The sequence below is a fragment of the Temnothorax longispinosus genome, chromosome 7 (genome assembly GCF_030848805.1).
Source record: "Temnothorax longispinosus isolate EJ_2023e chromosome 7, Tlon_JGU_v1, whole genome shotgun sequence".
In the NCBI taxonomy this organism is placed as follows: Eukaryota; Metazoa; Arthropoda; class Insecta; order Hymenoptera; family Formicidae; genus Temnothorax; species Temnothorax longispinosus.
Window position 1 is genome coordinate 8,647,289 of NC_092364.1, and position 25,511 is coordinate 8,672,799.

The following is a 25,511-nucleotide window of genomic DNA, read 5'->3' on the forward strand; positions in this document are numbered from 1 at the left end:
AGGCAAAGGTCAATGTACAGTCGTAGGACTAGCTAACTGGCTAAATTTATCAAGCTCTGGCGCACATAATGCGATATATATGACGTAGATATTTTAGATAAAATATTACAATGTAAAATTTCAAAATATATACTTATTAATAGCGCAAAAAATTTGGTTACTCTAACTACAAAATTGGATGAGAACATAATTATAAGAAATTCTCTTGCAACACTAGATTCGTTAAAAACTATATTAAGTGACAATCTTCGAAAAAATATCGTAAAAGCTTCTATAACGATAGAATGATTGAAAAATGTATATAACACATCTGGTTCGATTGGTGTAAGCAAATTATTAGGAAAGAAAGAAAATAATAAAGTCATAATTACAAATAGAAAACAGCTAAAAATCATAAAATGGTTAAAAGAAAATTGAAAAAAAAGTTTATTAACATACTTGTTTATATTATTAATGATATGTTTGTATTATTATTAATATCTATTTCATAAATATTAATATTATTATAATATTGTTACTAATATATTTAATAAACTTACTAATATATAAACTAAAAAATACTTTATTTAAAATGTAAATGCTTTTTATATTAATTAATTTTGTTTTTTAATTACTTTGTTTTTTAATTTGTATGCATTATTCTATCTTTTATGTTTTATATTTTTATAATTTTATATATTGTAACTTCTGCATATACATGCATATAAATATCAAAAACTCTTAAATTAAAGAAATTTACATTTTTAAATATATTTTTATAATTTTTATTATTTTTTTTGCTATTAATTATGTATTTTTTTATTTTTTTTAACCTAAAATTTCGATATTGACTCGATATCGACTTGAACTCTTAGTGTTTACACTTTCAATATATTGATACATGTACTGCCTTATTGCGATGTTGCCAAGTCTCATAGACTAAAATAGGTTATGCAGCGTACTGACCACATTTTGCTACAGTTTTAGGTAAATAACTTTTAAGGTAGATGGTGCGTTGTCGTGAGTCAAAATAGAGCACTCGAAAATTTTTTTTATTAATGTATTAAAAAATGTATATTTGGTATCACCTTGTTCCGTGCAACTTCTAGTCTCCAGAAATGTATAATAACACCATATGTAATTAATCCCAGATACAGGTAATTAATTAAAAACGAAGTGTCTTACATACACAGGAGTATCAACTTTACATTTGTCAAAACGACTGTAACAAAAGATCTAAAAAATTGGGTGCAATTAGTCGTAAGTTTCTCAACTATCATAATAATGATAAAAAATGACTTTCTAGAAGTTTTGGGTCATTAATTCTGATTATTTTGACATTGGCGCCGACAGTGAGGTTAGGTGCGGTCCGCGCTGTTGCCAGCCGACTGACTGCGTTCGGAAACGTCACCCGAGCGCACACGAGCACACTCCCCTCTTCTTCTATCTCAGCAAGTTAGAAAGAGAAGAGAGCAGACCCGAGTGACGCTTCCGATGGCGCAGCAGCCTAGCCAGAGCTTCTTCTACATTTTGTTTGCTTTAATATTGAATATCTTTTTATTGCAATGGTAAACTAACGTTTTTTTTTAAATTATTTGTAATAGTTTAATTGATAAGATCTTCTGTTTTCCAAACCTCAATCTTGTTTTAAAATACTCGTAAAATCTCCTGAATTACGATTGTGCACGTCGTTCACATATAAAACTAATGTAAAACTGACCCATGCAGGTAGCAAGCACTCGTCATTTTGACGTCAATTGACGTCAAAATGACAAGTGCTTGCTACCTGCATGGGTCAGTTTTACATTAGTTTTATATGTGAATGTGTTTTATATTTTGACGTCAATTGACGTCAAAATGACGAGTGCTTGCTACCTGGGTGATCAAATTTGAATGCTTATATTTCCGTAATTACGTGGTAAAAAATCGTGAATTAATTCCTGATCACGTATAATGCCCTATAGAATAACATAGTTTAATGCCAATCAAAAATCTTAGTTTTCGCTGATGCACCATCTACCTTAAACGAGTAAATGGATTCAAATAAACTTTTGCACGAATATTTATCATAGTTTCATTAGCATATGTACAAAATTTGATTTAATTTGTAATGCTACTTCCTCATCAAATTATAAGAATAAGAAGAAATTTTATACGTCAACAAATTTTTGATTAAAATATCTCAGAAACTAAAGCCGTAATAAAAAATCTAACAACATTTTTTAAATATAATGTCGATACAAGCTTTAAATGACTCATATTTATGTCATTTTTAAAGCATTTTTAAAATTATTATGAACATATTTTATTTTTTAAAACAATATTTCTAAAAGATTTTACAAATATTATTGAATAGGGGGAGTCCGGGAGACTTGACCATAGAGGAGAGTTGAACCACTTCAAATATCCCGTTCAAATTTTGAACAAAGAGCTCAATCCGAACACATTAAAACACGTTTGTCTCAATCACAGTCGAAACGCACTACCAATCGTCATGTTGTCACGTACTCGGATTGAGCTCTTTGTTCAAAATTTGAACGAGATATTTGAAGTGGTTCAACTCTCCTCTATGGTCAAGTCTCCCAGACTCCCCCTATATTTATTTGCAATTTTTTCAAAATATTTTTGAAAATATTTTTCTGACATGATCTGACGGACATAGAAACATTCTAAAAATATTTTTGTAAATTATTTTAATCTTCCTAAAAAATATTTTAAAAATATTTAAAAAACGTTTTGTCCTGTATGGGTGTCTCATGGAGCGTATTTAAGCAGCGTAATGATTTTAATAAGCCAATCACAGTGTTGTTTTACAAATATTTCATGATTTGAGCATTATAATAATTGCATTACAATATTAATTTTTTTAGGCTTCCATTTTCATTAAATAGTTTTTATAACTGTAAAAGTCACAACAAAATTTCTGTTTGTAATTTGACAATTTTGAAAATTAAAATATTATACATATAATAAATACATTTTCAGTACTACATCCGCTCAATTATTAAACAAGAAGTTAAATTAAGCAACTAATTAAATTATTAACATTAAATATTAATACAATAAAATATTTGTATTTACATTTATCAAAATAAAAAATAAGTTTAATTATGAAAATAAATATTAATAATTGGACTTATTAAAAATTAAATAATTTGTTCAGATATTGCGCTCGAATTATTTTCACGTTTTACAACGTCCGATCGTTTCACATTAGATGGCGCGACGCGCGAGTCGCCACTCTCAAAGAGCCCCCGATCGGACTTCCGGTTCCGCCACCGTGGCGTGCGCACGGTGACGAGTTTTCGCTCGCATTATAATTGTTGCGTGTGCTCGAATCGCGGATTATTGGATTTATTCTGTGCGCTCTGCGTGTACAGGCGCATCCGCTGTTTTCCGGGAGTCATTATTTCCGGGGCTTTTCCTGTTTACTGCGTGTGAGAAATCTTCCCTTCGCGAGTGGGGCGGCTAACCTCACTCTTAGCCGACATGTCGGCAGGGGACGATCCCCCGTCCCCCGTTTCGCCTAATTATGAAGAAATAAGAGACGATTTCCAGGCATTTTTGTCGCAATCGGAGAAAAGTAATCAGGCTACAACAGAGAATGTCATGGATATTGTTGAGGAAACGAGAAAGCGTCCCCTTCCCATTTCTTCCACCGAAGATGAGGAGACTACCGAATCTATCTCGAATGTTAAAAGCAACAAGAAGAGGCAGGGCAACCCTACTACATCCGGTTCTTCCCCGAAGAAAGCAGGAAAACAATCTCAGGCTACACCGGTACAACCAAAAATGAAGACAGATAGGGGGATTCTAACCTGCCAAATAGTAATCAGGGCAATAAGCCTGGTGCAAGTGAGATTCCAGCTATATATGGTGCTTATACAAAAGCTCCTTTCATTGTTCTTTTTCGTATGCCTACGGCAAAGGACCAGCCCAGAAGACGCACCTCTATTCTTACAATGGCAAAGAAACTTATGTCAGCAAACGTGAAATATGAGAGTGTTGCGCCTTTCTCGTTTAATACATGGAAAGTTACATTCCCGTCAAAAGCTGCGGCTAATGCAGCTCTCAAGAATAAGTATATTAAAGAAGCTGGATTTTTAACTTATATCTCAAAATATAAGTTAACTCGACAATTTGTGATTAGAAGTATTCCCCTTGATTTCTCTCTGACTAATTTAAAAAATACAATTGAGGATGAGAATCAAGACATTCTGATTCTGGATCTCTTTAGACTAAAAAGAAGGGATCGTACTACTGGTATATGGTCGGACTCGCAAGCGGTCTGCATTCAGAAGATGGGAGAGGATCTTCCGGATCACATCAAAATCTTCAAGACAATAGTTCACACGTCACCATTTCAAAGGTCGGTACGGCTGTGCTTTAAGGGGATGCTAAAGCCGTTCAAATTACCGACAATTACAGTCAAAGGTCTCATTTCGAAACGGCTTTACAGATCGCAAAATCCTTTTACAGGAGTAAAGTAGAGGTACTAATAAAGGGTGGGATTGTCAAATAATTAGTAATAATTGAAAATAATTTTAAAATTCTGTCACCTCATAACCTTATTTTCTAATATAAACAGTTGTATACGTAATATGTACGAAATAAAACTTTCCCACCCTTCAGAAGACGTGCACAAACAATAACGTACCTTTGAAATTGAGATTGAAAGCCTGGAATAAAAATGAGAGCTTTGAAACGATCGTGTATATTTTTCACAAAAATATTCACGCAGAGCAGCAATTATGTCACAGCAGTAGTTCACGGATCTTGCGAGAGATGGCGCGATGGCGCACGCAGCTGTGGGCAGTTTCGGGGTTGGCTACATTGTCTGGTTCCTACACAGCAATCGAACCAGGACAGATATATGTATGATACAGATATCTCGTTAGGCATTTTTACATTTTTTTCAATTATTACTAATTATTTTACAATCCCACCCTTCATTAGTACCTAAACTTTACTCCTGTAAAAGGATTTTGCGATCTATGAAGCCATTTCAAAGAACGAGCTTTGAAAGATATGTGGTACAGATATCGCGTTAGACATTTTTACATTTTTTTCAATTATTACTAATTATTTTACAATCCCACTCTTCATTAGTACCTAAACTTTACTCCTGTAAAAGGATTTTGCGATCTATGAAGCCGTTTCAAAGAACGAGCTTTGAAAGATATGTGGTACAGATATCGCGTTAGGCATTTTTACATTTTTTTCAATTATTATTAATTATTTTACAATCCCACCCTTCATTAGTACCTAAACTTTACTCCTGTAAAAGGATTTTGCGATCTATGAAGCCGTTTCAAAGAACGAGCTTTGAAAGATATGTGGTACAGATATCTCATTAGGCATTTTTACATTTTCTTCAATTATTACTAATTATTTTACAATCCCACCCTTTATTAGTACCTAAACTTTACTCCTGTAAAAGGATTTTGCGATCTATAAAGCCGTTTCAAAGAACGAGCTTTGACAGATAGGGGCCCGATTCTCTATCTACAAACGTATGCGTAAACTCTGCTCTAACAGAAAAGCTGCAAGCTTATTGGCTAAAAACTGTGCGATAGCCACTCAATTTGCAGCCTTTCTGTTAAAGCAGTGTTTGCGCATACGTTTTTCGTTAGAGAAGCGGGCCCATGTGGTACAGATATCTCTCTCGTTAGGCATTTTTACATTTTTTTCAATTATTACTAATTATTTTACAATCCCACCCTTTATTAGTACCTAAACTTTACTCCTGTAAAAGGATTTTGCGATCTATGAAGCCGTTTCAAAGAACGAGCTTTGAGAGATGTGTCGTACAGATGCCTCGTTAGACAAGGACATATATCTCTCGTATTATTCCTTTCTCTCCTATGTATGTAATTTGCATGCACCCATTTATTCCTCTCTCTCTTTTTCTCCCCCTCTCTCATCCCTGTCCCTCTCTCTCTCTCTCTCTCTCTCTCTCTCTTAGTACACTGGGTAGCTACAATGGTAAAATCAGGATTTTCTGGAAGTGTGGTGTTAGGATTCTAGGGTATATTTGAAGAAAGAAAAACGGTAATGTTATTTAGGACAAGAAACTATTTATTATTTCGTTGATGATATAAAATACATATGATATAAATCTGTTTGGATTTCTAAGCACAAAGAAAGACATCTCTTTTGCTTATGTATTATTCGACAAATCAATGATTACCCTCCATGGAGTGCAGTAACGGCTGTCGCATACTGGCAACGGAAACGAAGACGAGGGCGAAAAATGCGATTCTAAAACTGTATTTGTATTAATTCTGAGGAAAATAACGGATGTGGAATTTTTTGGGATTGATTTTTAAATAACCAAGTATTGCATCCTACAAGTGATTTATTTATCCCATATATTTATACATATAAAAGAATACATATAAAATACATATAAAATATAAAATATATGTAAGAAAATCTCAAAGAGTATAACTTTATAATAAGGCCATCTTGACGCCGACGGCGGCGCGTATGGCGGCGCGTATGGGGGTGCGTATGGCGACGCGTATGGCGGCGCGTATGGCGGCGCGTATGGGGGTGCGTATGGGGGCGCGTATGGGGGCACGTATGGGGGCGCGTATGGCGGCGCGTACGGCGGCGCGTATGGCGGCGTGTATGCTGGCGGCGGCGGCGGCAGTGGCGCGGGCGACGCGTACGCCGACGGTGGAGTACGCGCTGGCTGCACGTATACTCCACCGGCGTACCTCATATTTTTTCCCAGGTTTTTCCGCTGCTTCTGCAGCTCTCGACGCACCACATGATTTGCGATCTGTAAAAAAAATGTGTTCAAATGTAAGAATTAATATTATTATTCGCTTCCTTTCATTATTCTACGTATAAAAGAATGAAGGTAAAATCATAGAAAAGTGAATACTTCACAAGATATTTCATATAATATATTAAAAATATAACAAAATTTAAAATATCTTCAGAAATTCCGAAAGAGAGCTTTATTACAGTCTTTTGAAAACGTTTCAATGGGATCTACAACTTTTATCTCAAGGAAAAAATCATACTCCATTAGTCATAGATGTCGTCGTTTTCAATAAATTTTGAAAGCGACTAATGGAATATGATTTTTTCCTTGAGATAAAAGTTGAATTATATATATATATATATATATATATATATATATATATATATATATATAAACAGCACGGACGGACAGACAGACGGACGGACGAGCGAAGGGACGGATGAATAACGGACAGACGAAAGGCGAGCAAAGAAACGAACGGATAAATAAATAAATGTAGAAATTCTCTTTTCTCGTCTTTTCGTCTGTCCGTTAATTAATCCGTCCCTTCGCTCGTCCGTCCGTCTGTCTGTCCGTCCGTGCTGTTTATATATATGTATATGTATATAATATAAAATAATAAAATATACGCGTGTGCGCGTGTGTGTGTGCGTGTATGCGTATGTGCATACGTACGTGCACGTGTGAGTGAGCGAACGAATGAATGGACGGACGGACGGACGAGCGAAAGGGACGAGCGCGCACCTACACACACACACACGCACGCACGCATGCACGCTCGCTACATTGCTGTAGCGGCCCTTACTCTACTTACCTTACGCATTGCGCTCGCTCTCTCTCTCTCCTCACTTTGTGGTATAACTTCCGTCGCTATCGATGCTGTCGTCATCGTCGGTGGCATCGGTGCCAGAGACGGCGGCGTCATCCCCCTTGCTGTCGTCATCGTCGGTGGCATCGGTGCCAGAGACGGCGGCGTCATCCCCCTTGCTGTCGTCATCGTCGGTGGCATCGGTGCCAGAGACGGCGGCGTCATCCTCCTTGCTGTCATCATCGTCGGTGGCATCGGTGTCGATGGCGGAGGCGGAATTATCGCCTTTGCTGTCGTCGTCGATGGCGGAGGCGGAGGCGGAGGCGGCGGCGGCATTACCGCCGTTGCTGTCGTCGTCGATGGGGTCGGTGGCGGCAGCTTACTCGCCACACCTCCCTCACTTTTGGCTGAAATAAAAAAAATAAAATTAATAAATTTCTAATAAATTATATATAAATAAAGTTTATCCAATCAGCACCGTTCTTTACAAAGATATACATTCGTGAGCCACGTGCCTCTATATTATATTTCGAAGCGCTCGCTTCACGGTAGTATATCTGTTCATAAAACAGTACTAATTGTAAGTAACGCGTTACTTGTAACGCCGTTACCATTATCGTTATCTTTTTATAGTAACGATTTTGACATGACGTTTTTTCATAACGGTAATGGTCACGACGTTACAAGTAACGCGTTACTTCCCAACCCTGCATTTATAATATATGTATAAATTATACATATATTATAATATATGTATAAATTATACATATATTATAAATGTATAATATAAATGTAATACTTACATTTACGATATGTCCGCCGTGATTTATCCATATCCGCGGCACCAAGAGTCCCCGCCGAACGAATTTCACGTTCCCGACGGCCGTCGTCGCGGCTGCTCTCTCTCTCTCTCTCTCCCTCTCTTTCTCTCTCTTTCTCTCTCTCGCTCGCTCGCACGCCGGGCCTCGCGACGGGCCGACCCGGCCGACCGGTTACTCACGACGCAGGATTCCGCGGGACCGTCGTGTAATTTTCAATTCTAATTCTAATAATCTAACCGCGAGCTGCTGCGAGCACTGGCACGTGGCACTGGCATTATGAGACTGAGGAGCTGCCCGGGCTGCTCGGGGGTCGGGGGGAGACCCCCGAGACGATCACGTGAAACTTTTTCTATCGCATGTTTTTTTTTCTTCGCTGAGTTCGGTCTATCCTTGCGACGGAAAACAAACGAATCGCGCTTAGAAAAGGACATCCATATTCTGTCTCTCTCGCGCTGCATTTTTGCTGCTCGCCGAGCTGCTATAGCCGGCTCGCTTGACGAACGACGTGACAATTGTTTCCGTTTTCAATGATATCGCGCCGGAAAATAATTGTCACGCAGCGAACGGCAAGCATTGCGACGAATTCGCAATGAATTCGCTCGCTGCTCACTGCTCGGCGTGGTATCATTTTGAAGCTGGAAAATAAATTCAGTAATAATGAAATAATAATTTTTCTATTGTACATTCTTGCCTAATTATTCATTTTAATGTACATTTAATTTAAAAAAAAAAAAAAAAAAAAAATTGGGAAAAGCAGGGTTTGAACGCGCGACCTGCAACGTCTCAGTCCGTCACCTCAGTCGCTGCGCCACGCTTGCTATATGGCTATCGCGGTTGCGTACTCGGTACATCAGTCGCACGAGAAGTTTCAATACTTTCTTGCAAATACTTGAAAAATGCATCGCGTTGCTTGCTCCGTTTCAAGTAAAACTTACTCTGTTTCGAGGGGAACATCTTGATAGACACACGTTTTTCCTGAGATTTTAAAGTAACCTTTGTTTTTTTTTTTAATGGAATCATACGATCTTTTTTATATAACATAATTCCTGTAGTTATTTAGCACATAAAGTAGGTAAGCTAGCAGTTATAAAAAAATCAATATTTTGCGAGATGTTATATTTTATTCTGGCATATATTTTGACATAAAATATAAAATATCTTGTAAACTATTCATTTTTTGATAACTGTACCTACTTTTATGCGTAAAATAGTGGAACGAGTAAGTTGATTTAAAGACAACGCATAGTTGCTTTTTTAAAAAAATAATGCAATTTGTAATGTGCAATTACATACTTTTTTTGGAAAGTAACTATGTTTTTCTCACATTAATTGATTCGTCTCACTATGCTACATATAAAAGTATCAATATATATAATATCAAATATCCCGTAAACTATTGATTTTTTGATAGCTTTACCTTTATACTTTTATATGCCAAATAAATAGAGAAATTATATTATATAAAGAAAATTGTATGATTCCACTAAAATAAACAAAGGTCACCTTAAAATCTTAGGAACACCTTCACCTAAGAAAAACGTGTGTTCATCGTAAGATGTTCCCCTCAAAACAGAGTAAGTTTTACTTGAAACGTTTTTCAATGAAATCATCCGTTCGCGAAATATAGCGCTGTCAAATTTATAATAGGACACCCTGTATATAAATAATTTTTAATATTTCATTGGTAAAGCTGTTATCTATTTCTAAATCATGGTCTTTACTCTATATCGAATTGACGCAAAGTTAGAAAGCTTAGTGTATGTATATACTGTGTATTGATGTAGAATGAACCGAAAAAAACGAATAGAAATGTTGTACAACAGTTTGCTATTATTCAATGAACATAACATAATTATGATAAAGACAAAAAGATAAAAATATCAACCAGTATTTGAAAGCGACCATTCATCGACGCATCGACGTCGATTCCACTAATTATTCCTGACAGAGTACGTAATGTGAATCTTTTTACTTTTAGATTTCGAATAGATTTTTAGTACGGGCAGTATATATCGGAACACGGCCGTAGTATGTGTCATATAAATAATAATATCATGATGTTTCCGCGGTATTAGTAATATATATTATGATATTCGCTCGAGCCGATACGTATTTTTACAAATTCATATTTATGCATTTGTAGTAGATATTAGGAATTTTCTTTGAACGATATTCTTTACTAATTCATTGATATGAATTCGTACTATTATAATACGTACCGGCTCCAGCGAATGACATAGTATTACTCATACCGCGGATAAAATGCCGTAATATCATTTACCGCATTTACATGACACATATTACGGCTTGTTCTTACGTGTACTGCCACTACACAAATCTATTCCAAATGTAAATATATAAAAAATCACATTACGTACGGTACAGATTTTCAGTACCGGTAATGTAAATTGTGAACACGATCTACCTGTGTATATGTTTATGACAAATCAACGACGATCGCGGAGTGAGATAGATAGATATAGATAGATACTGTCGCGAGTGTCGCGACGATAGTGTAGTGACGCGAGTGTAATAACGTGCTACAGTGAAGTAAACAGTGAAGTGAGCAGTGAAGTGAACAGTGAAGTGAACGGTAAAGTGATTATTGGAGACTAATTTAGTAAATATGGGTTTGAAACATTTGGAGAAGAAAAAGCCTTCGTATTGCCACAGACTGTCCCGGAAAAAAGGAGCGTTACGAAGGTTAGTATACATTATGCATTTATGATAACACTTTGATGAATATTTATTATACAAATCCCTCAAGCCTACTTAGAATTTGATCTATTCACTCGTTATTGAGATCTCAAAATCTTGGGTACTCGCAACTCGTGCGTTCGCGTAAAAGAGTCATGGTGCGGTCTCGCTCCGCGTGTACTTGTCGCGAGGCTCTACCGTATCTCTTGATATTTACGAATAGACAAATTTAATCAGACAGACTGACTGACTGACTGACTGACTGACTGACAGGCAGACCGGTTTTCTTACATTTTGAACTTTTGTTATATAAAACTTTATATGAAGGTTAGGTCAACTTTCTTAATATTTTTTCTCACGAATATTTTTGTAAACATCATGTGCATATTAACATATATGCGCACGCACGTACACACACACACACACACACACACACACACACACACACACACACACAAATTTTGTTCTGTGACATAGTGTAAAATATTGCAAAATGTTAATAATTTTAATTTTTTTTAAAGTTTTTTTAGAATCTAAAATATAAGTAGTATCTGTGTAAAAAATAAATACGCAATCCTTTGTCTATTTTAACATTGAACTAAAAATTATGCATGTTCGTAGCGTGTAATAATACTTAGTAATATAATCATTAGTAATGTAATGGTATAGTACATACAGTGTAATAAGCGTTTGTTTCAACGGTATTGATTTTAATAACAATCAGAAGCGTCTGTTCTGACGGTACTGGCATTTACGATAATAATTTATGGAAAATATTAATAATTTTAATACAGAAAGCAGATGCGTCTATTGAGACGGTACTGTGGCAGAGTAAGTGTCATAAGCGTCTGTTCCAACGGTATTGATTTTAATAACAATCAGAAGCGTCTGTTCTGACGGTACTGGCATTTACGATAATAATTTATGGAAAATATTAATAATTTTAATACAGAAAGCAGATGCGTCTATTGAGACGGTACTGTGGCAGAGTAAGTGTCATAAGCGTCTGTTCCAACGGTATTGATTTTAATAACAATCAGAAGCGTCTGTTCTGACGGTACTGGCATTTACGATAAAAATTAATGGAAAATATTAATAATAATATTTTAATACAGAAAGCTGATGCGTCTATTCTGACGGCACTGGTTTAAAAAATGACAGAAGCATATGTTGTGATTATACTGGCCTCTAATAATAACAATATAAATGTCAAAGGCATCTGTTTTGACACAGGCTAGTTACCTGCAGTAATATAAAAGCTGAAGCGTCTATTCTTATATACTTAGTTTTATAAAATAAAAATAAACAAAGGATTGCTGTCATATTTACACTATTCTTTTAAACTTATTTCATATCGACTCAACATTATTGTCGACTACACCAATTTTCTGTCAAATGTTGTTTCATGTATTAATATTTTTATTATTCTTTACAGGCGACAGGCTCTGAAGAGGCGTCAAGAAAATGACGCAGAAATTGCGGCAAGTATGGACAACGAATCCATCAATTTCCGAGAATCTGCGGCAAGTATGGACAACGAATCCATCAATTTCCGAGAATCAACGGTAACATTGCCCGATATGATGGATTCAAACTGCAATACCAAAGTAACGCAGTGTCCGTCGCAAGAAAATAAAGGTATGTGCAATTTAAATGTCGAAAAGTGCGATGATGATGATGACCTTGTCATCGATAATACGGGCCTTCTAGATACAAATCGTATCCAAGAGTGCATGCTTGAAGGCCGTAGCATTGTCGACATTTCATTTATGTTGAATGAGATCCACAGAACATTCGATAATCATGCGCGAGGAATAGAGTGCCAATTTAAAGATTGGAAACTCATAAACGCTCGTCGCAAAGGGTTATTGACGCAGTTGTTCTTCAAATGCCAAATGTGCCATTATACAGACAACATCTGGTCCGAACCTACAGAACCAGACATACTGGATATTAATAAAGCTGCTGTAGCTGCATCTATCACAACTGGAAATGGTTATGCCCAGTTGAATGAGCAATGTGCAGCTATGAATATTCCTAGTATGTCTGAGGTTACGTATATAAAATATCGCGAAGATCTAGTCGAAGATTTCGGAAAAACAGCCATGGAAAATATGATAAAGGCAGGCGAAGAAGAAAAACAACTCGCCTTAGACAGAAACGAAACTGTGACTGGTATTCCATATATAACTGTCGTTGCGGATGGCAGCTGGATGAAGAGATCGTACGGTAAAGCCTACGACTCACTTTCCGGTGTAGGTGCAATAATTGGTTATCGCACAAGGAAAGTTCTCTTCGTTGGCATCCGCAATAAATATTGCGCGATATGTGACATGGTTGAACGAAAGGGTTGCGCTGCAAAAACGCACAAATGTTATAAAAATTTTGATCGCAACGCAGCCTCTACAAGCATGGAGAGTGATGCTATTGCAGAAGGTTTCAAACTTAGCCTTCCGATGCACGGACTTATTTACAAAACGGTTATCGCCGATGGAGATAGTAACGTATATCACTCCATCATTAATAATAAACCGTACCAGGAACAGATGATAACGGTGAAAAAAATAGAATGCACCAATCATCTACTGCGTAATCTTTGTAAAAAACTGAAAGCCGTTGCTGAAACGACTCAGCCAAAAAGAATGCGTGGTTTTATTGAAATGCGAAAAGTTGTAGACAATAGCGTTTTAAAAATACAGAGAGAAGTGTTGCGACTAGCTTCTGAACGACAAAAACAAGACCAACCTCATCATTGTAAGGCTACAGAACTACGGAGACATATTAAATATTGCTAGTCACATATTTGGTGAACATAAACGATGTGAGGAACGCGGTCAAAAGTGCGAAATTGACGGAAATAAAAATTACGTACCACGTTTGAAACTGCATGGTCTATATGAAAGAATAGAAAGTGCTCTTATTTATCTCGGTGCTTATTCTGACAGCTTGCTCTTAAATTTAACCAATAATCCTGCAGAATCGTTTAATTCGATAATCTGCAAAGAAATTGGTGGAAAACGCATTCATTTTGGCAAACGAGGTTCGTACAATGCTAGAATTACGGGAGCAGTTCTGCAACATAATACGCAGCAAGTCCTCACGGAAGTTTATAAAGGCATGTCTAAAACTGTTCCTCCTACTGTCAAACAACTTGAAGAGCAACGGCAAAAAAAATTGCGAGAACCAGAGAATCTCGACAAAAAGATGGCAAACAAAAGAAATTTAAACGAGAATCAGGAACAGATAAATATTATATGGCCCACAATCGCAAAAGCCAGATCTCCCATCTGATGTATTTGAACAAAATCGACAAAGGCATATGGAAAACTTGTTCGAGTATGGGAAAAATTGGGAACAAACTGAACGCGATACGAGACAACAAAGTGATTCCGAGCTGTGGTGTTCATTGAGACGTGTCATGTTGACAGCGTCCAATTTTGGAATGGTTTGTCGCATGAGAGCAACAACGTCTTGTGTAACAACAGTGAAGAATATTTTATATTCTTCGCCTGTTGATACCGCCGCCATGGCATATGGTCGCGTTCACGAACCAATAGCAAAAAAAGTTTTAGCCGCAAAACTTAACAAAGACATCAAACCTTGCGGCTTATTTATTGATCGCAAATATCCATACCTGGGTGCTTCTCCTGATGGACTCATTGATGACGATGGCTTAGTGGAGATTAAATGTCCTCATTCGGCCGAACATTTAGCAATAGAAGAAGCCATTAAAACATTACCCGCCTTGAAAAACATCTTTGATGCAAAAAACCCAGGTAAATTAAATGAAAAGCATCGGTTCTTTTATCAAATTCAAGGCCAATTAAACATAACGCAACGACAGTATTGCATTTTTGCCATATAGACACCGAAAAGCATGAAAATAGTGCACGTAGATAGAGACAATGCTTTTTGGGACAAGCATATGCTGCCTTGTCTAATACGCTTCTATAACGAATGCATGCTTCCGGAAATCTTGGATAGTCGCCACAACAGGCACATGGCAATAAGGGATCCGAGTTATATTAAAGAAGCACAGAAAGCAAGTAAAAAATTAAGTAGTCGAAAAACTATTGAGCAAAATGCAGTAAAGAGCGAAAATATCATTAATGAACTTAACGAAACGTTAAAATGTGACATTTCGCCGATGAAAACAGCAATTACCACTGCTATGATTGCTCAAGATATGGATCAGGATGATGATTGTACATATATTGGTACAAGCTACAAGCGAGATATAACCGAAGAAGATAAAGCAAGACGAATGATAAATTTAAATGAAGTTATTATACTTATTTCTATTGTGAGACAAAATGTCTTGTCCGGAGACAAACTAACGGACGAATCAATAGATGAATTTTTACGCATTGTGAGACAAAGTACTCCTTTTGAAACGCAAAGTGTGCAGTATCAAGGATTGCCTGATTATATTGACGCTAGTAAGAGCGATTTAAGCTTACAAATAATTGGAGGAAAAAATCAATACTTTGCAGAGGGAATTCAACACTGGCGATGTATATTTTGTGATGGCACCAAACTGTTCGTATATGACAGTATACCTGGCTGTACATATGACAGATTGGTGCTCAAGGAAAGAGAATATATAAAGCGTCGATATCAAAAAATAAGGCAAAGTGATATTATTTTTGAGAAAGTCGATGCACAACCAGACGGTACAAGTTGCGGAATTTACGCCGCAGTTTTTGCCACAACTGTAGCCTTAGGAGGCAATCCTTGTGATGAAAAATATTCCAAGGACGTAAAGTGCATGAGACAACACTTTATGAAAATTGTAGAGGGAGATGAACTGTTGCCTTTCACAAGATAAAAACATACGATCTAATATTATTTAGAAAGTTACGTACACTGTAATAATATTTAGAAAGATATTTGAATATCGAAAACATCTGGGTAAAAAAGTAAAAATAAAATAAAAATAAATGTCAGAAGCGTCTATTCGGACGGTACTGATTGTAATATAAATTAGATACGTTTATTCTGACGGTACTGACAAAATGTCAGAAGCGTATGTTGTAACGTTACTGATTTTTACAAATGTATCATTTGTAAATAAAAATCGGAGAGACGAAAAAAAGATATTGGTTGCGTTCTCACGGAAATGGGCGTTGGAGGGGCCCATTTTATTATTCAAAATCACAATTTATAAATATACATAGATATGTATTTGTAAGAAATAAGTTTGTACATATATATATATATATATATATATATATATATGTGTGTATGTATATGTAAAACATATAATTATTGTGTAGCACGTAATGCAATAATTAAATTATTTATTTCAAACAAATAATTTGTAAAATAAGTAATTTATCTGAGATTATTGTTTATTATTGAAAAAATTCGTGATTATTTTCTACCAATTATTAATTTTGAAATAAGTAGTAATTTATTTTTTACAAAATATTTATTATTTTTACAATAAAAAATTTATTTCTACTTTTTAATAAAAATTAATTTATTTTTTTTACGTAACTAATCATTTTTCTTTTTTTTTTTGAAAAGACGAAAGAGAGAAAAGGGAGAGAGCCGAGAAGAAGAAAAGAAGCCTCATATGGAAAAGAGCGACAGGAAAGGCAGAAAGGAAGATCAGTGATCCTAACGAATAAGAAGCTCTGGATAGATGGGAAGAAGGTAAAATGGGATGAGGAGAGAGGTACATGGAGGAGGATCTGAAGGCTTTTTACGAGGAAGAGATATTATTGAATATAAATATTATAAATGTTATTGAATTGTTGTAACTACTTTCTAAAAATCCATATATTTTATTTTTGCATCGTATTATTGATTTTATTGTTAATAATAAAAATATTATCAATGTGTGTATATCCATATAAATATATATATATATATACATATATATATATATAAGCAATTCTTACTATTTTGTATGCACAACAATAAATAAATAAAATAAGAAATAGCTTGATCTCGAAATATGTTGATATTTATTGTAATATAATTACTTATTTCTGAAAATAAATATTATTTCTATGAGAGTCGTAAATATTATTTTTATTTCTCAAGATATTGTTTGTACGTGTGGTGTATGTGTGTGTGTGTGTGTGTGTGTGTGTGTTTGTGTGTGTGTGTGTGTGTGTGTGTGTGTGATAGATTTCTTTCTATAGACGGCATAAAAAATTAAATAATATTATGAGCACGAAATAATATACACGAAGAATTTATTTTGAGAATCAGAAATATTAAAAAAACGCGACAAAGTTTTTTTCCCTCCGGATGAAATTCCAACGTGCGCTTCTAAGGTCAACGCGCATCCTTTGCTAAACGAATGAATTCATACACGTTTTGCTGCCAGATTTTTATTGACGTGATACAGACGGGTGTACATCTGAGCCTCAATAAAGCGCGAGTTTAATCGTAAATCAATTATGCGAAAGATCTTAGATCTTATATTCGTCAATAAAGTTATAAAATCCGCAAACAATGCAAAAATTTGCGCATAGTCCCTCGTGATTGAATATAAATGCATCGCGTCGCTTCGCTAATGATCGGATAAACACTTTCTCGAAAACGCAACAAAATATTTGCTCCACGAAATAAGCTCGCACAAATCGCATGTGACAAAACTGAAATTTAGCAATTATATGTAAAATCAAAAGCTATAAATTAGTTTTTTGTTTTGAACAAGAGAAGTTGAGACACGTAGCGATAAAATTGAATGAATTCCCAACACGATAAAGATAAGTTTAATAATTTTCTTTTACAGCTTTCGTTTCCTTTTTAAGAAATAGAGATGTTAAAAAAAATCAATATAAAGTAATATGTAACAAAAGTTTCTCTTGGTGTAAATTTTCAAAAGGAGGAAAGCAAGTTTGAAAGAATAATATGATGAATCAACATTCTCTGAATACATATTAGAAACCATTTAATTTTTTCCCTACGCGTGGTGGAAAATATGACGGCTCCGTATAATTGTTAATTACCGCGAGACATATGCTAACGAACCGTCGTAAGCAAATTCCTCGAAACGTTCGTTACAAGAGAAAACGAAAACAATTTTGGGACAAGAACGGAAGCGTTCGTTTGATCGTCATCGTCGTCATCGTCTTCGTTTCCGAAAAGATGTACGTACTCCACTAAGTAAGATAAATCATAATTATTCTTGATATCAGCATTCGCGGCATCCTAAAGTCCCGCTGGATAAAAACTAGATACTTGTAGCATCCGAGTTTGATTTAGTCGGGCAACGTGAATAACACAGTTTCACGTTTGCCCGTCTCTGTGAAAAAAAAAACGCGACGATTACCTTTTTCCTTTCTTTTCAAGTCCTATGTATACTTGTAAACTTATAAATGTATAAAAACGATTAGACAGTAACAGAATACAATTTCTTTATGATTCTCGAAATAATCTTTTTGGATTTCTAAGCACAAGGAAAGACATCTCTTTTGCTTATGTATTATTCGACAAATCATGCAATGATACCCTTCATGGAGTGCAGTAACGGCTGTCGCATACTGGCAATGGAAACGAAGACGAGGGCGAAAACGGATAAAAGATTGAAGCGCACTCGGAAGGGAAATGAAAGCACCGCGAGCTTCCTCTTCTCGACGGTCCTTCGACTTTATTCGCGAGGCAACGATACTTTACGCAAATATCCAGTATTCTGTATACAATCATAATTAGCTAATCATCCGTCGACGAAACATATCGCTCGCGAACAGCCACTTCGGCGTAAACTGCACGTTATGCGCGTTCTCGCGTATCTCAATCACTATGACAAGCAAAATATATATAAAAAAACATTCTTTTTGAAACAGAAATTGAAATAAAAAAAGACATCTTTTGCGAGGTTGCTATTATATGCTTGAAAAATACATATGATATAAAGGCACAAAATAAAAAAAGTATGCAAAATTATTCTTATTGTTAGTACAAAGTAATCGGAGCATGATCCTGGAGACGTCCCATGTCCGTGATATCGTCATCGTGGACGGGGCCTGGGGCCCACAGAAAAAATAATAAAAATAATTTGTATGTGCGTATGCATATGTATGTGCGATTGCGTATGCGTGTGCGTGTGTATGTATATCTATGTTGAATTGCATTACTGGTTTTATGTAATATTATTTACTTTCGACAGTAACAATAAACAAAATAATATATCATAATATATTTCATTTATATATGTATTTTCGTTTATATTTCCCAACATTTTATCAACGAAATATAATAAATAGAGTTTCTTGTCCTAAATAACAATACCGTTTTTCTTTCTTCAAATATACCCTACAATCCTAACACCACACTTCCAAAAAATCCTGATTTTACCATTGTAGCTACACAGTGTACTAAGAGAGAGAGGGACAGGGATGGAGAGAGAGAGAGAGAGAGAGAGAGAGAGAGAGAGAGAGAGAGAGAGAGAGAGAGAGAGAGAGGAATAAATGGGTGCATGCAAATTACATACATAGGAGAGAAAGGAATAATACGAGAGATATCTGTCCTTGTCTAACGAGGCATCTATACGACATATATCTGTCAAAGTTCGTTCTTTGAAACGGCTTTATAGATCGCAAAATTTTTTTACAGGAGTAAAGTATATAGGTACTAATGAAGAGTTGTTCTTTCCATGTGCTCCCTAAGTTACATAACAGTTACAAACTGGTTTACTGGGATTATGTTATAATAATTAAGATTTTTATTCAGTTTTGTTATCTATACTGTTCATCAGCTGCCGTTACCCTCTACTCTGATGCTAAGACTGAGGTATATTTTTCTGTATAAAGACAGAATAAAATTAGTTATATATAAATCAATACTATAAATTTAATATTTATTGCATTTGTTATAAAAGTTATTATTTTACCCCATCAAGAATGGATAGATCCTTTGAAAGAGTTTTACATCATTCATTTACATTACAAGAAAAAAATTATTAGAGGTGCAAGAGATGCAGTAAATTGCCAAGTCTAATAAGTACCCGCGTCAATACATACTATGTATACTAATTCACATTCTCAATTATGCTACTGTTATTATTTGTCATCAGACAATTATAAACATACACATAATAATTAGATACATATTATATATATATACGCACATGTGTGCATAAGAATATATATAATTTATAAAAAGCGGGTGCTTATCAGCCTTGATACGTTACTGCCTTCTGCTACAGACGGCCAGAAAGCATTTTCAGGTTCAGGCCGTATTGCTAAAGAATCCAAGACGCGGCAACGCCGCGCGGCGTTGCCGCGTCTATAGCATATGTCTCTCTACCGTGCGTCCGTGTGAGCAATTCAGTGGTGTGTGTACGTGTACGACATACACCACTTCATAGAACCTGAAATAAGTTGGTAACACTGAAACCGGAGTTTCGCGTTGTCACCACGCGAGGTCTCCAATATCAGTTCGGCCTTTGCTTTAGTTGACAGAGTTGACATTACCGACGTCGAGGAAGTTCGGCCTTAGCTTTAGCATCCCCTTAACTGCGGCCTTTTTGGACACTTGTCAAAATTTTGTGAAAAAAATCCTAGATGTCTGCAATGCGGAAGCGAGGATCACACAAGTTCTAAAGAGGCTCCCTGCATTAAGCCAAAGAAGTGTATAAACTGCGAGGAGGAGCATGCTACCAGTGACAGGAAATGTCCCAAATATTTGAAGAATCTCGAGATCTCAAAAGTAATAACTGTTGACAACTTGCCCTTCATGGAGGCAAGGGCTCTGGTACAGAAGAGGGAAAAAGGCTGTCCGTTCGTCGATGATCGGCGACCACCAGTTTTTTCTTCGAAGAATTTTCCTCCATTTCCTTCGAAGGGAGGGATCCAGATGTCAAACATTCCGGCTAGTCTTCAGTCTAGTCCAAGAGGAAGGTCGTTTGCTGCAAGTCTTTATGCATTGTGCTCCGGAAATCTCATCCAGGCTTCTGGAAATTATGGAAAGGGCGTCTGCCATGAAGCAGGTGGATGTCTTGCTGAATAGGCTGGAGAATACCTTAAAACTTCACGAGGGAATCACCAAGGAATAGTGCTAAGTTTTATTTTCTTTTCTTTTGTTTTAGCGCTCTTTTTATATATATATATATAAATTTTAAGTACTTTGATTTATATCTTTTTTTGCATTACATCCCTGAGCGCATCTTAATATTTTGTAAAGTTATCTGTTTATATCTACCTTAAGGAGTTACTCTTACTATTTCTTTCACTTATATTTGTTCTCTTTATTACGCTTGAAATGGATAAATTTAGACTTGTACATTGGAATGCACATTCTGTGTTACAGCGTTTTCAAGAATTGGAAAAGCAGAGTACATTGTTCGACTGCGCTGCGATCTCGGAGACGTGGCTTAAACCGCAATTTAGCTTCATGCTGAGAGGATTTGATACGGTTAGACGAGATAGAGTTATAGGCAGAGGCGGAGGGGTGGCTATTCTGGTCAGCCACTCTTTGAAATACAGAGAGGTTTCCGTGATGGAGGACTGTGCGGGTAAAGTAGAAGCCTGTGCGATTGAGATTTTTTTTTCTGATATGAATCTTTTTATTGTATCTTGTTATAAGCCTCCACAGAGTGGCCATATTTCTGAGAATGAATGGGTAAGATTCTTTACTCAATTTGACGACCCTAATGGTATTGGAACTAATAGATGCATGTTTGTAGGCGACTTTAACTCTCATAATCCGGCGTGGGGATCCTCCTTCCTCTGTCAGTCGGGTAGATCAATGTCATCGGCAATCGAGGATACAGAACTCGTTCTTATAAGCGATGGTGCCCCGTCCTTTCTGGGTAACGCCTCGTGCGGCCCCTCAATCATAGATTTGGCATTTTGTCATGCTTCCATCGCTCCCAAATTTAGATATCAGACGCTGAACAATGCCTGGGGTTCGGATCATTTCCCGGTTTTGATTACGTCTTCGGTGAGCAAAGGTTCCTCTTTTCCCCCACGTAAGCGAATTAGGCTATATAATAAGTACACGGATTGGAAACTTTTTAGTTCAGTTATGGATAGGGATCTTAGACTCTTAATGTCATCAGAACAACCTAGTCCTACAGTTTTATATTCATCGTTTTTGACGATTGTGGAAAAGGCTTTGGTGGAGGCTTCCCCGGGAGATCCTCGTAACCCTCCTCCTTCTCCCCCTCACCCTCCTTGTATTTGGTGGACTGAGGAGTGTGATGCTCTAGTAGCCGAGAGAAAAACAAAATTACAAACTTTTCTGGAAACAGGTAGGACTACGGATTACGAATCTTACAGGAATCAATGTACTGTGGCAAAGAAGGGTTTAAAAAGGATTAAACTTGAAGGTTTTAAGAAATTTGCAGAATCTCTTAGAAGGGATACGAATCCTAAAATAGTTTGGGACACTATGAAGAGATTTGATTCGAGATGGAATCGAACTGAGACGGGTAAAGCTGTTCCAGTTGAAAAAATTGAGAGTGTCCGTAATCAAATTGACGACCTTTTCCCCCCGTGGGTTCCCCCGCCCCCTCCCATCAATTCCCTTAATTCTCCGGAGACTGACCCCTTTATGGATTTACCTTTTCTTCCTGAAGAGCTTGATTGGGCTTTGGAGTCGGTGAACATTGGGTCTGGTCCTGGACTAGATGGTATTGATTACAGGATTATTAAGAATTTCTCCCCTTTAGGCAGGTCTTTTCTTCTTAAAATCTACAATCTCCTTTATGAGGAAGGTAGTTTTTCCGAAGAGTGGAGGGACTATCTGGTCTTTTTTATCCCGAAGCAAGGTTCCAATAATAAGTTCAGACCTATATCACTCTCATCGTGTCTATGTAAGGTCATGGAGAGGCTAGTGACTAACAGGCTTCTTTGGTGGCTAGAGGTTAACAAGCTCATTCCGGATTCGCAGTACGGGTTTAGGAGACAAAGAAGCTGCCTTGATAATTTGACAATTTTATATACTGATATCTTGATAGGGTTTGAGGAGAAGAGAGCTATTCCCGCTGCGTTTGTAGATGTAAAATCAGCCTATGATTCGGTTCTCCCGGATATTCTTATTGATATATTGGCCTCTCTTGGCCTTCCCCCTCTTAGTAAGGCATTTATTTATAATTCTGTCTCTTTTAGGAAGGTTTTATGCTGTTTCCATGAGGTGGATGAAAAAAAATTTGCCTATCGGGGTCTTCCGCAGGGTAGCGTTATGAGCCCCATATTATACATTATATATGTTAGTCATATAGAAAGGTTGATACAGAATGATGTGCACATACTTCAATACGCGGACGATATTTGCCTTTACTCATCCTCCCCATCGGTGACAATCGCGGGTATCAGAAATCTGGAACGTGCCATTAGACAAATTGAGAGGGGACTGAAAGAAATCGGATTGGTACTATTTCCGCTAAAGACTCAATTTTGCGTTTTCAATAAGACTAGAACGAAAATCAATACTCCTCTGAATGTTTCGGGTGTAATTATTTACCCTTCTGAGGTAATATCTTTCTTGGGAGTCACTTTTCATAAGAACCTAAATTGGAAATTTCACATGATGAAGTTAGAAAAAAAGTGTGCCAACTCAATTAGAACAATTAAATGCTTAGGTAGGAAATGGTGGGGTTCTGATCCATGGGTACTAAGAAAAGTATATAGGGCTTTGGTCCGCTCTAGACTGGAATATGCGGGTTTTCTTATGGACTCTGTTTCTAGGGATTTATCCACAAAGTTGGACAAGATTCAGATGAGAGCGATTAGACTCGTTATGGGCTACAGGGGATCCACTCCCCTTAACGTTATGCTTGCAGAACTTCGAGAACCCTCTCTCTATTGCAGGCTCAAATACTTAGGATGCGTGGATGTCTCGCCCCCTTTGGGGCGACATTTCCTTGCGAAATAATTATTTTATTATATGCTCCATTTTTAGTTAAATGTGAATTGTGATTGGGACGCCTCTATTGAGGCGTTCATGTAAATGGCCTTAATGTATGGAGCTGCGTTACAACTAGTTCCGCTTCATGTATGTAGACCATATAGGCTCTCCCCATGGCCCTTCTTTTATCTGGAAAAAAAAAAAAAAAAAGCCCCCGATTCTTCCTCACTCGTTAGGTGTCATGGCCGCACTTGCTTGCGTTTCTTCGAACGTGTCGAGTCCGTTACCTCTTTCTTGACGGATTGATCGTTGCGGCGTATATTCTGGAGACTAACCGAACGAGAGTCGGATTACCAGGGAGAGCTCACCGCCAAGAAAGGGAGAGCTGCGGCAGCTAGCGTCCGAGAGGGAGGATTGAGGCGAGGAGTCCGGTCCAGCGAGCGAGGCCTTTAAAGCCCGTATCAGACTACGGATTGGGATTGAGATTGGATTGAAATTTAATCAATCAAAACAGAGAAACTGATCTCAAGTTTAGTAAACTTAGCTCTGATTGGTCAAATTTCAATCCAATCGCAATCCCAATCCATAGTCTGATACGGGCATAAGGGGATTCTAAAGTAAAGCCCGAACTTCCTCGATGTCGGTAATGTCAACATTTCTAATCCTGTTTTCTATGTCATATATCTATATCTGTCCTTGTCTAACGAGAGGCATCTGTCCTTGTTTCGATTGCTGCGCCATCTCTCGCTACACGCAATACTGCTGGTCCGGTGTCATCACGTACATTATGTTCACATAATCGTACTTTTTGTTTAACTTTTTTGTTTGGAGTCTTAGCCTAATTCTACAAACGGTATGATATTTCTTGATGTCTACTGAATGGACCTGCACCCTCATTTTGTAACATTAAGTTGTAGAATTTTTATACGAAGCAAATATTGTTAAAGTGAATTTTTTTTTATTTTATTTACTTATTTTGTTACAAAATCGGTGGTCGTCCACAGAGTAAAGCACATACTTTAATTCTGTGCAAGATTTTTTTAAATCCATAAAGCCAATAAAAAATTAAGCAAAATGTACGATTGTCGGTATTACAGACGGCTTTAGGATCCTTCTCATTGGGACGCTATATTTGAAGACAGAGATTAGTCAAAAAAGTACAAGAACCTCTGCTAGAGTTTATAATCGTCTTGAGATCTGAGAATTACTTTCATTCTTATGGCTCTGGCTTGAAATTCTAGCCCAAGAACCGATCTTATAAACATTAATGCAGAGGCCCCCCTCTCTTTTTATTTTTCTTTTTTCTTTTTTTTTTCATAATCGGTATTACGTTTCAGTAAACATTCGGACTCACTTTTTCAATCAGTAATCCAGACATATCTTAATTCCGTCCTGTAAGATCTGATTTTTTATTTCAGTTCATTTATTTTCTATTCTATCTTCAGGACAGATTACTGATTTGGTATGCTTTTATTTCAACTAATGTAAAAACTTTTTAGTTACTCTCAATTTCTTTCACGTCAACATATTTTCTTTTTTTGTAAAGATAACGGTACACATAATAAAGACAAAATTGACTTCAAAGGAACTCTCTTTCTGTCGCTCACTTAATATCTAAGAA

General features: G+C 36.6%; 3 protein-coding genes across 3 annotated transcripts in view; 1 reads left to right on the forward strand and 2 right to left on the reverse strand.

Annotated features, from left to right (window-relative positions):
• The window catches only part of LOC139815808 (uncharacterized), a 111,326-nt gene extending 101,577 nt beyond the window's left edge, over positions 1-9,749 (reverse strand). The window contains exon 1 of the mRNA XM_071782987.1: positions 8,433-9,749. The gene's annotated coding sequence lies outside the window, so the exon portion shown is untranslated. The remainder of the gene's footprint in view (positions 1-8,432) is intronic.
• On the reverse strand, positions 6,327-8,503 carry LOC139815802 (uncharacterized). The gene is made up of 3 exons (XM_071782983.1): positions 8,366-8,503; positions 7,569-7,969; positions 6,327-6,766 (listed from the first exon to the last, which is right to left on the reverse strand). Exons 1-3 carry the CDS (start codon positions 8,394-8,396, stop codon positions 6,338-6,340), a joined length of 861 nt encoding a protein of 286 aa, XP_071639084.1. The 5' UTR covers positions 8,397-8,503; the 3' UTR covers positions 6,327-6,337.
• Positions 9,750-10,723: 974 nt separating the features above from the next.
• On the forward strand, positions 10,724-17,027 carry LOC139815806 (uncharacterized). The gene is made up of 3 exons (XM_071782985.1): positions 10,724-11,086; positions 12,516-12,718; positions 16,610-17,027. Exons 1-3 carry the CDS (start codon positions 11,010-11,012, stop codon positions 16,711-16,713), a joined length of 384 nt encoding a protein of 127 aa, XP_071639086.1. The 5' UTR covers positions 10,724-11,009; the 3' UTR covers positions 16,714-17,027.
• The last annotated feature ends 8,484 nt before the right edge of the window (positions 17,028-25,511 follow it).

Bases quoted from the DNA above. Each gene is read 5' to 3' on its own strand.
- LOC139815802 (XM_071782983.1), bottom strand. From the start codon at position 8,396: ATGGATAAATCACGGCGGACATATCGTAAAT. The intron at 7,970-8,365 runs GTAAGTATTACA...TTTTTATTTCAG, and splicing joins ACGGCGGACATATCGTAAAT to CCAAAAGTGAGGGAGGTGTG. The intron at 6,767-7,568 runs GTAAGTAGAGTA...TTTTTTTTACAG, and splicing joins GAGCGAGCGCAATGCGTAAG to ATCGCAAATCATGTGGTGCG.
- LOC139815806 (XM_071782985.1), top strand. From the start codon at position 11,010: ATGGGTTTGAAACATTTGGAGAAGAAAAAGCCTTCGTATTGCCACAGA. The intron at 11,087-12,515 runs GTTAGTATACAT...TATTCTTTACAG, and splicing joins AAAAAAGGAGCGTTACGAAG to GCGACAGGCTCTGAAGAGGC. The intron at 12,719-16,609 runs GTATGTGCAATT...TTTTTTGAAAAG, and splicing joins TCCGTCGCAAGAAAATAAAG to ACGAAAGAGAGAAAAGGGAG.